Genomic DNA, 12479 nt, shown 5'->3' with positions numbered 1-12479 from the left:
AGGGGGGACTTCCAGAGCAGGAGGATTCTCCTATACGAGGAAGTAGGGAGATGAAAGCGATCACGTTTTTTGGGGATATTAGTTGGGAAGTTGTCCTCAGCAGATCTTCCAGAGATGGTGTGATATTGCACTGTAGCACTTCAGATACTGCATGAAAGATTGATTCCCAAAACCCAAATAATTTGGGATACAACCAGAACATGTGTGTTAAATCGCATGGGGATGGCGGACACCTACCGCATTTGTCATCTGCGTCTGGGTAAATTTTGGAGAGCTTAGCCCTGCTATAGTGCTCTCTATGGAGCACCTTAAATTGAATCAGACTTAGCCGAGCGCAGGAGGACGAAGAATGAACTGCTTCTAAAGCTGCTCTCCTGAATTCTTCAGATAGTGTGGTCTGTAGCTTACTTTGATTCTTTCCATGACGGATTTATTTGCTGGATGCAAAAGTTCATATAGGAAGGAGACTTCCATCCCTCTTTCAAAGTGTCAAACCAGCGTAGGTGATTGTTGGAACAGTGGGAAGTCTAACCAAGGCGGTTTTGATGAGTGTGTTTGATGATAATTGAGGTCAAATTCCTGTTGTCTGACTGGAGTCTTTTGGCTTTGAGGAGAGCATATTAATTGTATGTTTTGTACGTTAATAAATTATAATAATTGTCCAAATCTCTCTTGATTTTATTTATGATATATTCACTTCAACACAGCATCGCGCCGGAAAAGGGGTGAAAATCGGCGCGTCCACCCGGGTGTCATGTTTCCATCACTGCCGATCGTAGCTGGAACCAATAAATACCTGTGACTACTGCAGAGACATTTGTCCCGCTAATGAAAAGCCAATTGACAAAAGCCAGGTGTTAGTGGGTTTATTGTCCCGTGGGAAAGGGACTCTAGAAACACAGGCAAGTGGAAAACACAAGGGAAATTGCAGGGGTTAGTTAAGTTAGCAGTAAAGGTTTGTCTAGTATTAGGCTGTTTCAACTAAATGGTAAATGGACTGCATTTATATAAAGTCTTTCTACCGTACCAGACAAAGCGCTTTATCATTTGCCTCTCATTCACTCATTCACTCATTCATTCACACATTCCATGCACAGATGGTGGCAGAGCTGCCCATCAGGAGCAACCTGTGGTTCAGTGTCTCGCTCAAGGACGCTTGGACATGCAGACGGTAGGAGCTGGGAATCAAACCACCAACCTTGTGATTAAAAGGAGCCACAGCTGCCCCCTAAAGGCCCAGTTCCCTCTGCGGTAGAATTAAATGAAACTGTTTGAGAATGTACAGTGTGTATAGACACACAGATTCAGACCCTCCGAGCCTTATATTAAGACAGTCGGACAGGGATGTTAGAGTAGAGACTTTGATTTCCTCTCCTCAGTGAAGCAATCTCTCTCATTTATTCTCCTCTGTGCTGTAATGATTTATGTGTCTTCATCCAGCTGGGGCCGTGGCCGGCCGCCAGCAGCCAAAATGGCCACCTTGCCGCGCCGACACAGACGCCGATGTGTTGCCATCCAACTGTGAGGCCTCAGGGGCCGTTTTATTTGTGCCATAACTCATTTCGGGGAACGTATGTCACTGCGGGTCTGCCTTCTGGGAGCGTGGCCCACGCGCATACATTACCATGTTTATTAACTCCACAGCTGAGATTAACATGAGCAGTGACTGGGTGGGAAGAGAGTGTTTGAACCAGAGGCTACCAGAGTCCGGGCACTGGGGACACAACCAGGACTACAAACGTTGCAAACATGACAGAGCTTGACCGTTAATTTGTTTAACAGTATCTAAAAGTTATCTTAATTTAAAAAAAAAATGTTTAAACTTCACTAGGATTCCTCAGATTTCACGCTGCTGCGTCGAGTGACAAGCCCACCTGAGAAATGACATGTTTCCTTAACCCACGAAAGCACCCTCGGCGTGTCAGATCCCATTGGATGCTCGTCGTCGTAGTAGGTAGACACCGGTGGGTGCAGACGATTTCATTCCATTTAGCATATTTGCATAATGAATAACTCAGCTGTTCCCACACAGGATCCTGTGCTGCTTGCATAATTTATCATCTGACGGCATCTTCTACGGGGCTCATGTTCAGCCTCTACCTGATGGGCCAACATCGTGTTCAAATTAGCCTCTTTTTATGTTTCACTAGGTACAAACAGCAGGGGAATTCCCCCCATGGTACAGTTTGAAGTATGAATAGGAAGCCAAAGCCAACACAAGCTGAGCACGCTGAATACTACACTGTAGTAGATGATGAGGAAGAATGAAGGCCTCGGTCGTATATTGTGATATGAATGCCATACCTCTGGGGAAACCATGTTGTGTTAGCCATTTAAAGGCTGATATCTCCAAAGACCAAGCTGCATACATGTGAAAAATTAGACAGATTGGGTTAAATGATATTAATAACTTTGCCATTTTTAGACTGATGCTTTGGCTTTTCAAACACTTGAGTAAAGACGAACCCTGTCTACGGCGGCCTCTCTTGCTCTCCTTTGACCTCTGAATCCTAGTGCGTGAAGTTTGATAATAAGACCTACCTTCCACCTGACATCCCTGCAACTTGAGAGCTGCGTCATGCGAGGCTGGTGATGATGGTAGCAGCTCTGGCTTTATCCGGCTTTGACCCGCTCTTCTCTCCATAGGCAATTTAGGTTCTATTACGCCAGTGGCAGCTGTGGCCGGAGGCATTAAGTTTCCGGGTTGTCCATCTGTCTGGACCTCGTGAACACAACAACTCAAGAATGCTTTTAGTGAATTTCTTCAAATTTGGCACAAACGTCCACTTGGACTCAAGGATGAACTGATTAGAATTTGATGGTCAAAGGTCAAGGTCACAGTGAGCTCACATAACATGTTTTTGGCCATAACTCAATAATTAATATGCTAATTCTGACAATTTCACAGAAATGTCTAACAGGATGAAATGATGAAGTGATGACATTTTGGACAGACATGGGTGTAAATTGTTACTTGACTGGTTGGCGGAGGTATACAACCATGAGGCGGTAATTCTAGTCTTATTGGTGAAAGGTGTATGTTCCACATAGATAGATAGATAGATAGATAGATAGATAGATAGATAGATAGTAACTTTATTGATCCCGAGGGAAGTTCAAGTTTCCAGCATCACAGTTCCATAGTGCAAAACATGTTAGTAAAAAGGCAGTAAAAAAGTTAGTAGTACAAAGTACAAAAAAATATACCAGATATAAAAATACAAGGAGATGAAGAAAACTGTTAAAACTGAATATAGTATTGTTACACAGTCCAAGCCACTCTTGCCTGATTGTTTTTGTTTTGCTGTTCTCCTGGTATCTAGGTGTGGTATATTCTGGTATATAGTTGTAGTGTATCCTGGCATCTAAGTGTAGTGTATCCTGGTATCTAGGTGTAGTGTATCCTATAATCTAGATGTAGTGTATCCCGGTATCTAGGTGTTGTGTATCCTGGTATCTAGGTGTAGTGCATCCTGCTATCTAGGTGTAGTATATCCTGGTATCTAGTTGTATTGTATCCTGGTGTCTAGGTGTAGTGTATCCCGGTATCTAGGTGTTGTGTATCCTGGTATCTAGGTGTAGTGCATCCTGGTATGTAGGTGTAGTGTATCCTGGTATCTAGGTGTATTGTATCCTGGTGTCTAGGTGTAGTGTATCCTGGTATCTAGGTGTAGTGTATACTGGTATCTAGGTGTAGTGGATCCTGGTGTCTAGATGTAGTGTATCCTTGTATCTAGGTGTAGTGTATCCTGGTGTCTAGTTGTAGTGTATCCTGGTATCTAGATGTAGTGTATCTAGGTGTAGTGGATCCTGGTATCAAGGTGTAATGTATCCGTGTATCTAGGTGTAGTGTATCCTGGTATATAGTTGTAGTGTATCCTGGTATCTAGGTGTAGTGTTTCCTGGTATCTAGGTGTAGTGTATCTAGGTGTAGTGTATCCTGGTATCTAGATGTAGTGCATCCTGGTGTCTAGGTGTAGTGTATCCTTGTATCTTGGTGTAGTGTATCCTTGTATCTAGGTGTAGTGTATCCTGGTATTTAGTTGTAGTGTATCCTGGTATGTAGATGTAGTGTATCTAGGTGTAGTGTATCCTGGTATCAAGGGGTAGTGTATCCTTGTATGTAGTGTATCCTGGTATCTAGTTGTAGTGTTTCCTGGTATCTAGTTGTAGTGTACCCTGGTATCTAGGTGTAGTGTATCCTGGTATCTAGGTGTAGTGCATCCTGGTGTCTAGGTGTAGTGTATCCTTGTATCTAGGTGTAGTGTATCCTTGTATCTAGGTGTATTGTATCCTGGTATTTAGTTGTAGTGTATCCTGGTATCTAGATGTAGTGTATCTAGGTGTAGTGTATCCTGGTATCAAGGTGTAGTGTATCCTTGTATCTAGGTGTAGTGTATCCTGGTATCTAGTTGTAGTGTACCCTGGTATCTAGGTGTAGTGTATCCTGGTATCTCGGTGTAGTGTATCCTGGTATCTACGTGTAGTGTATTAGTGGTTAATAATGAGCCAGACGCAGCCCCTTGTTGAGGTTGATCTGGTGAAAGCCAGCATCACTGGTGCTGAGAATAACACCACCTACTTAAAAAATATGAAGGCAATGCAATGTGTAGAAGCTAAGTAGATGCTGCAGGCGGCCTTTTCTTGTTCAGTTAACAGGTTTCTATCCATGAGGCAGGGCGGCCTCAGGGCAGTGTGGAGCTTCCAAAGCACACAATAAATCTGTTCTAATGACTCCAGGTCCCTAGGGGAGCCTCTTTAACCTTCAAACCCACACACTCATTTATGTATGTGTGTGTGTGTGTGTGTGTGCTCTGTGTGTCCACAGAGACGAGTGGAGGCTGATGAGGGACTACCTCTGCTCAAAGGGTACACTGGGCGCTTAATGCTCAGTGCTGTGATAGAGGTTTGTGGGTGGATAGAGTATATCAAAAGGCAACAGCATCTGTCTCTGTATGTTGAGGTTATGATGAATATGCCTCTTCCAGCAGCCAAGGCTTGATGTTATTAATGGTCCCTATGATCTGAATCTGGGTCCAGAGTCTTTTTCAGACTCCCACTGTTCCCAATATCTATACTGGTATCGCTCCTCTCTCTAAGCACTGTCATAGGTTTGTTTGTTTTCCTTCATTAAGCGTACTCGCCGGTGACAGCCACGGCCACATTGTCCATCTGTCCGGACCATTCTCGTGAACGCGGTATCTCTGGAACACCTGGAGGGAATTTCTTCAAATTTGGCACAAACGTCCACCTGGACTCAAGTATGAACTTTTAGATTTAGATGTGGTGGTCAAAGGTCAAAGGTCACCAGGCCCTCACCAGGAACTCAAGAATTCATATGCTAATTATGACAATTTCACACAAATGTCTAACATAAAATGATGAAGCAGTGACATGTTGGACAGACATGGATGTAAACTGACACTTGACTGGTTGGTGGAAGCATACAACTGTGAGGCTGTATTTCTAGTTTTGTTGATATTTTGTTCAATGGAATTTCTCTTAGAGCACAAAAGGAACTCATCAGTCGGCCGTCTGCTCATCAGCAGATTTTATTGTTACAGTTGGTCCTGTAGTTATTAGTGTATAGTGTATAGAGTGAAACCAACTGGGAGACGGGTGTTTCCTTGAAGACTCCTGTGTTAAGAATAACAAAGAAGACACATCAGCATTCATTCTGACACTCTAGAATGGAGCCACCTTATTATCATATTAATACTCAGTAATTTGTAAAGGTCCCATATTGTAAAAAGTGAGATGTTGTTTTTATTATAAAGCAGGTTGAAGTGCTATATAAATAATGTGAAAGTATCGATCAGTCAATCCATGGAGAAATACACACAGCCAGAAAATGTGCATTTGAAACAAGCCGTCATGATTTCTGTCCATTTGTGATGTCACAAATTACAATATTTAGACAATTTCACAGTTTTTAAATATAAACATTCTAAATGTGTCCCATTTTACTTCCTGTTGCAGTGTATGTGAATGACATCAGCTGACAGGAAGTAAACATGGACCCACACTGTTGCATAGCAACGCAATTCCATTGAAATGTGCTAAAACGGAGCGTTTCAGACAGAGGGCGAATACAGGCATATTCAGGCAGACAGTATGAGGAAAATAAAGGTTTTTTTTTAACATTAAAGCATATAAACATGTTCTAGAAGAAACACAAAATACAAGTATGAACCTGAAAATTTGCATGATATGGGACCTTTAAATGCAATATATTCTGAGTTTACTGATTCATAAATTGTAGTTATGTAAGATGATCATGATGTGTACAGCTGGAAACAGCTGCTGACGGCAAATTATTATATCAATAATCTCTTACATTGTAATTGTATTTCATGTTGTCATGCAGATAGACAGGAGTGTGTTTGTGTATATATATATATACATATATATATATATATACATATATATGTATGTATATATACATACATATATATATATATATATATATATATATATGTATGTATATATAATACAGTATAGTATTTTTCATTCAAACATTTCTAGTGCGTCACACAAAAATATATAAAGACCCCTCTCTAAAGCCTCTCTGTCTGTAATGAGTTTAGTCTCCTTCGGTTGTACACTATCTAATAATAGCTTTGTAAATCCAGATGATGAGATTGATGATCCCACTCATATTCCACTTCCCAACTCCACTCCCCTTTCCCTCCCATCTTCTTTATCATTGTGTTTACCCTCTTGTCTCCTCCATTCCCTATCTCTCTCCTGCAGGTGTCAGAGTTATTTGTCTCCTTTGAGGAGAAGCCTCAGGGTGCAGCCTCCTTAGCCCAGGTCCACAAGGCAGTGCTGCATGATGGGAGGACAGTGGCCATCAAGGTCCAACACCCCAAAGTCCAGAGCCAAAGCTCGAGGGACATAGTGGTGATGGAGGTGAGCCCTGTGTCTGTTAAATTGTGTTGGGGGGTGTTTGTTATTCTCTCTCAGTGACATAACATGCAACTGGCAAAGAGTGCAAGAAAAGAAAAATGAAGACATAGAAAAAGGTTAGGTCAGTTTTATTTTTACAGCTCGATATCCCAAATTTGCCTCAGGGGGGCTTTACAATCTGTACAGCATACAACATCCTCTGTCTTTAGATCATCGCTTCAGATAAGACAAAACTTCCTAACAAACCCTTTAATAGGGAGAGAATGGAAGAGAGAGAGAAGAGTCTAGCTGCAGTGAACCATATGAAGACTTTAAGTGCTAACATGTGGCAGGCCCAACGACAAAATGTTATAACAATCCAGTCTGGAAGAAACAAAGGCGTGAATGTGGATCTCTGCATCAGCCAGAGACAGAAAATACCTGATTTTAGCTATTTTTGTGTGTCCTCTCTCTTAAAAGAGAGAGTAGGATCAAACGTAACACCAAGAATCTCGGCTGTTGACCTCAGAGAAATCACACAGTTGTCTAGAGTTACCGTTACTTGATCAAACTGGTGTCTATGTCGAGAGGCGCCAATCACCAGCATCTCGCTCAGTTAATTACGTGACATCCAGGATCAGGGTTTTTACAGGCGATAGGGTTGCTCAGATAACCCTGAAAACATCATCCGATTTTGACAAAGCTCCTTCAAAGCCACACGAGACATGCTCCAGCTGTTTTTACACAGGCTGAGTGCTACTAACCATGACTGATAAACCGATCCAGATGTGTGCCTCTTCAGTTTGGCCGGAAGCACAACACAGCTGAAGGTTCTAATGGACCGTTTGACAGCAGGTTTTCTGTCACCCAGTAATGAACTTTCAGTACAGAATCCCATCCAGTGCACTTGTCCTGATATATAGGCCCAATTCCAATCCGGCCCCTCCACCCTCCCACTCCGTGGTGAAGTGAACTCCGTTTGTAGTCACACTCACAGCTTAGTGAAGCACCCTTCTTTAAGTTGGACGGTAGAAATACAGCAGCCACTTTGGGACGGACTTCACTCTCTTCAGCAAGGAAATAAATATCAGAATCAGAAATACTTTATTGATCCCCGGGGGGGAAATTGAGGTCCGTTTTTCTCCCGTTCTAAAATATAAATATAAAAATAGAGAAATATAGATGAAAGAGAAAATATAAATAAGAAACATATATAACAGCAGTGCAAATAATACTGCTAAAAAATGGGATCTATGCAAATGATATAACTGCACGCATTTATACAAATTCAAGAATAGTGTAAAATAAGAATATTAGTTTAAATGTACTGTATAAATAAATGCAGTGTTAATGCCGGAGTAAACCAGATTATTGCACAGCTGAATGAATGCACTAAATTATTGTACTGTTAAGTCAGTATTGCACAGTTGAATATATAATAAATTATGGGGTTATAACTCCTGACAGGGTAAAAAAAGAATAAATATATGTTGTATTTTTATATATTCTAGTTTAAACAAGGGTATATTTGATCCTAAATACAATCTATTTACGTTATGTTGTTGACGTTTGTATGACAATAAAGTAGAATAAATTAAATGCCTATCAGTTTGAGCAGTTTACAATTCAATTTTATACCGGTAGTCGCACGGAACTGACATCGGAGCGTGTTCCATGACGAATACAAAACGGCGCTGCACGTCATCTATAAGGGCAGCTGGCTAAGTCGGCATTGATGCAGGCTCGCTGTTGAAGGGCTTTATAACCCACTTCCCGCTTATTGGTTTGGAATGGCACTTAATATGGCGGACCCTCCACGCGAACGTGCAAACGGAGTGGAATTGGGTAGGAAGAGGGTGAAGGGGTGGGGGGGTGGAATTGGGCCATACTGACATCACTGTATATGTTTATGCGTGTTCTATTGTACATGACAGTGAGACAGATTGTGATTTGTAATTTGAAGGCGATGTTGAGGGCGGTCCATTGGGTCTTCCCAGACTTCGGCTTCATGTGGTTGGTGGAAGAGGCTAAGAAGAACATGCCGCTAGAGCTGGACTTCCTTAATGAAGGACACAATGCTGAGAAGGTGGCCGACATGCTGGGCCACTTCCCCTTTCTCAAGGTACACACATGCCTACAGTACATACATTTCTACAAGGCTTCCTGGTATAATAACCTATGGAGTCCACAGTGGGATTTAGTTTGGACTCTAGTAAACAGCTGGTAATAAGTATACAATAGAATAATAAGAAATGGTCTGTTTCAATTTAAGGTATTTAAAATCGTATTCCATACAGTTCATAGAGGTCAGACCTTTACACCGTGTATGACAGCTTCCTCTGTGCTGCCCGGCAGCAGAGCAGGGTTAGCAGAGCGCCGCAAATTCACGTCCATTATCATTTAATGTCCTGGTGTCCTTTTACTTAATACGTCTGTTTGAGAACTTTTTATTAACTCTGGTGAGAGCGAATTAGACTTCTTCTTTGTTCGACGTTCAAAAGCCACAGAGCTAAAAACTTCTTTGGTTTTGTCTTCTTCTTGTCTGTCATCGGCTTCGTTTTATTCTGCATTTTTTAATTGTATTAGTTGGCATGTGAAAGAGACATTAAACCTGGCAGAATGAAAGATAATTTTTGTGCAAATGCCCTCCGATACATCCATTAAAACTCCAGTTGGCCAGCGTGGTGGTCTAAAATTAACATAATAATTAAAAAGTCACATTTTTCAAACTTTTGACAGTCCATAACTCCTGCTCTGTATGTGACAAAACCAGATATTGTCTTTTGCCATTTTTTTTTTTAGGATTTAACGCCCTTAGATTTTTCTTGTTCCTTTGTACTTGTTGATCAATCAGCATTAAACTGAGTAAAGTAGATTGTCAGGAGCCGGGGACAAAGGGACGAAAAAAAAACATTTGTTATTAATATTTGCAAGTAAATGGTGTTGTTATTGTGTAATATAGCTGCAGTGCAAAAACGGGTTGTGCTATAGTAGTTTTCAAATAGTGACTTAATATTAATAATGATATTATCAATTTAGCAGACACACTGATTCAAAGCTCTTATATTTGTATACTTCCCTACTACTGCTGAACTGGCTATCTGAACCCAAACCTTCCACCTAATGCACACCTGTCACACACCTGTAAGACACCTGTAAGACACCTGTAAGACCGCTCTCACACACACACACACCGCTCCTCTATCCCTCTCTCTCTCTCTCTCTACAGGTTCCCATGATCCATTGGGAGCTGTCCACAAAGAGGATCCTCACCATGGAGTTTCTTGAGGGGGGGCAGGTCAACGACAAGGACTACATGAAGAAACACGGCATCAATGTCAACGAGGTACCGCATGCTGCCCTGCTGTGTGTGTGTGTGGAGGTTACTGAAATTTATAGTTTATTGACTGATAATCCAGGTGCTGTCACACACACACACACTCACATACACATACACGCACACACACACACACACATGCACGCATTAAAGTGGCAGTAGGCAGTATATTTTTGACATCATTGGGCAAAAATTCCATAATAACCTTTCATCATATTGTAATTCAAGTGTTCTGAGAGAAAACTAGACTTCTGCACCTCCTCATGGCTCTGTTTTCAGGCTTTAGAAAATGTAGCCCGTGACGGGAGACTTTGACCAATCACAGGTCATTTCAGTGCTCCGGTCATGTGACCGGTACTTGGCGTTTCTTCAAGACATCTCAACCTGATCTCAACATGGCTGCTGGGTCACAAACTTTCTCATTTTACAGCTAAACCGTGCACTACAAGATGATTCTGAGGACATTTGAGGAGAGAAATAGGCATTAACGTAACATAATATTGATTATATATTATTTAATCAGCGCTGCCTAGTTTGACCGTTTGGTCGGAGTTCGCGAGTGATTGACAGCCGGCTCTCATAGACAGCAGCTGGACAGCAGACCTCAGATCAGCTCTTACTGCTTGTTTTCCTCCGGTCTGTGAAATCTTGCAGATGCCGTTAGGAGCACCGGAGGACACAGAGACAAATGATTTTTTTTCAGGTTACCTGTTTCATGTACTACTGTCACGATATAGCAACCGTTTTATAAAAAGAATCATTATAATTTAATCACATTTGCTCCAATCTCGCCTACTTCAGCTTTAACAGCGTGTCTACACAGCCCGAATGCATGCGTGTTATATCTGAGTAGTACCTACAGAGTCGAAGTACGAATGCTGGCCCACGATATTATTCAAAAATGTTTTAATCCTAATTTTTATTCATAGAATTGATGAAGTAACTTGCAAAGTTGTAACTTAGACAATACTGTTGGTATCATACATACATATGTGGTCATGACATCTGAAATTGTTTGTCGACTGACTTGAATAACACACACACACACACACACACACACACACACACACACACACACTCTCAAGGAGCACAGATAGAGAAGACAATGACAAATACACACCGCACAATAAATAAATAAATGATTGGGCTTTCCATGTGCACATGAACACATAAATTCACACACAAATACAGACAGGGACTCACTACACGAGCATTACGCAGAGATGATGAGTGTAATAAGACAGCTGATGAGTAGATAGAGGACATACCGTAATAAAACACATACGCACAAAGCGACAGGATGGATGGCATTATTAGGTGGCAGTGGTGCATGCTGGACCCTCTGTCTGTAATCACAAGATGGATGAGGGCCCAAATAGACTTCCCTCTGAACTCGGCCCCTTGACGTGACCAGAATGGGACAGTGCTTTGCTTTACTGATTTTTTGCATTCTCCCCCCATATTGGTAAGATTTCAGATATGACAGCCTGCAGTGAATGAACTACATTTATAAAACTCAGTGGCACCAGAGCCTTTGAAATTTGTGACACAATGGGCCTCACGCAGGAAGACGAACAAATTTCCTCTTTTTTGTTCGTATCCATGATTTGTTCTTATTTTGTTAGCACCCCATTGATTTCTGGGATTCACCAATCTTTTCTTATTTTTGCTCTTCTCTCTGGTAAGAGAACATTTTATACGAGTGGTCGAGAGCACTCTCACCAAGATAAGACAAAAACATCTAGTTTTCACCGTCCAATAATTTTTTGTCCAACGCAAGGAAACCTAAGTTTTAAATTTGAGGAACATACAAAAAAACACATGAATAATACATAATATAATCAAATTTAGATTATTATTATGTTTTAGAGTAATTAGAATGATTAGATTATTAAATGTGTGGGCTAAATAAATACCATTCGTCCACTGATCTCAATTAAGACTATAAAAACCCCTTGGACGATATTACAGGGCTTACAAACAAGTGGCCTTGCATTAGTCATTTTAAATTATTATTGCCATGTACAATAAAGGCATTTTAATGTAGTTTAAACACCACAGTGTTATTTTCATTATAAGACTTGCATTTTGTCTTTTTCTGAAACCATATTCCACCCATGCAATGAGCCCCTTCACAAGATTAAAAGAACTGAGCTGTTTTAAAGTCATCCAGCATTTCATTACACCGTCTTTGAACGAGCACAAATTCAATTATACAAATGAATGAAACAACCTCAAATATAACCTTCTTTAC

The 12479-nt window shown here is 41.1% G+C and overlaps 1 protein-coding gene across 2 annotated transcripts in view; it reads left to right on the top strand.

Moving 5' to 3' along the window:
- The window catches only part of adck1 (aarF domain containing kinase 1), an 82445-nt gene that overhangs the window by 43828 nt on the left and 26138 nt on the right, over positions 1–12479 (top strand). For both annotated transcript variants that reach the window (XM_074660768.1, XM_074660769.1), the window contains exons 5-7: positions 6754–6912; positions 8852–9010; positions 10118–10234. In XM_074660768.1, the coding sequence (XP_074516869.1) occupies positions 6754–6912; positions 8852–9010; positions 10118–10234 (435 nt within the window). The remainder of the gene's footprint in view (positions 1–6753; positions 6913–8851; positions 9011–10117; positions 10235–12479) is intronic.

This window comes from Sebastes fasciatus, chromosome 15, assembly GCF_043250625.1.
Source record: "Sebastes fasciatus isolate fSebFas1 chromosome 15, fSebFas1.pri, whole genome shotgun sequence".
NCBI lineage: Eukaryota > Metazoa > Chordata > Actinopteri > Perciformes > Sebastidae > Sebastes > Sebastes fasciatus.
This window is presented reverse-complemented; position numbering and strand designations above follow the sequence as displayed.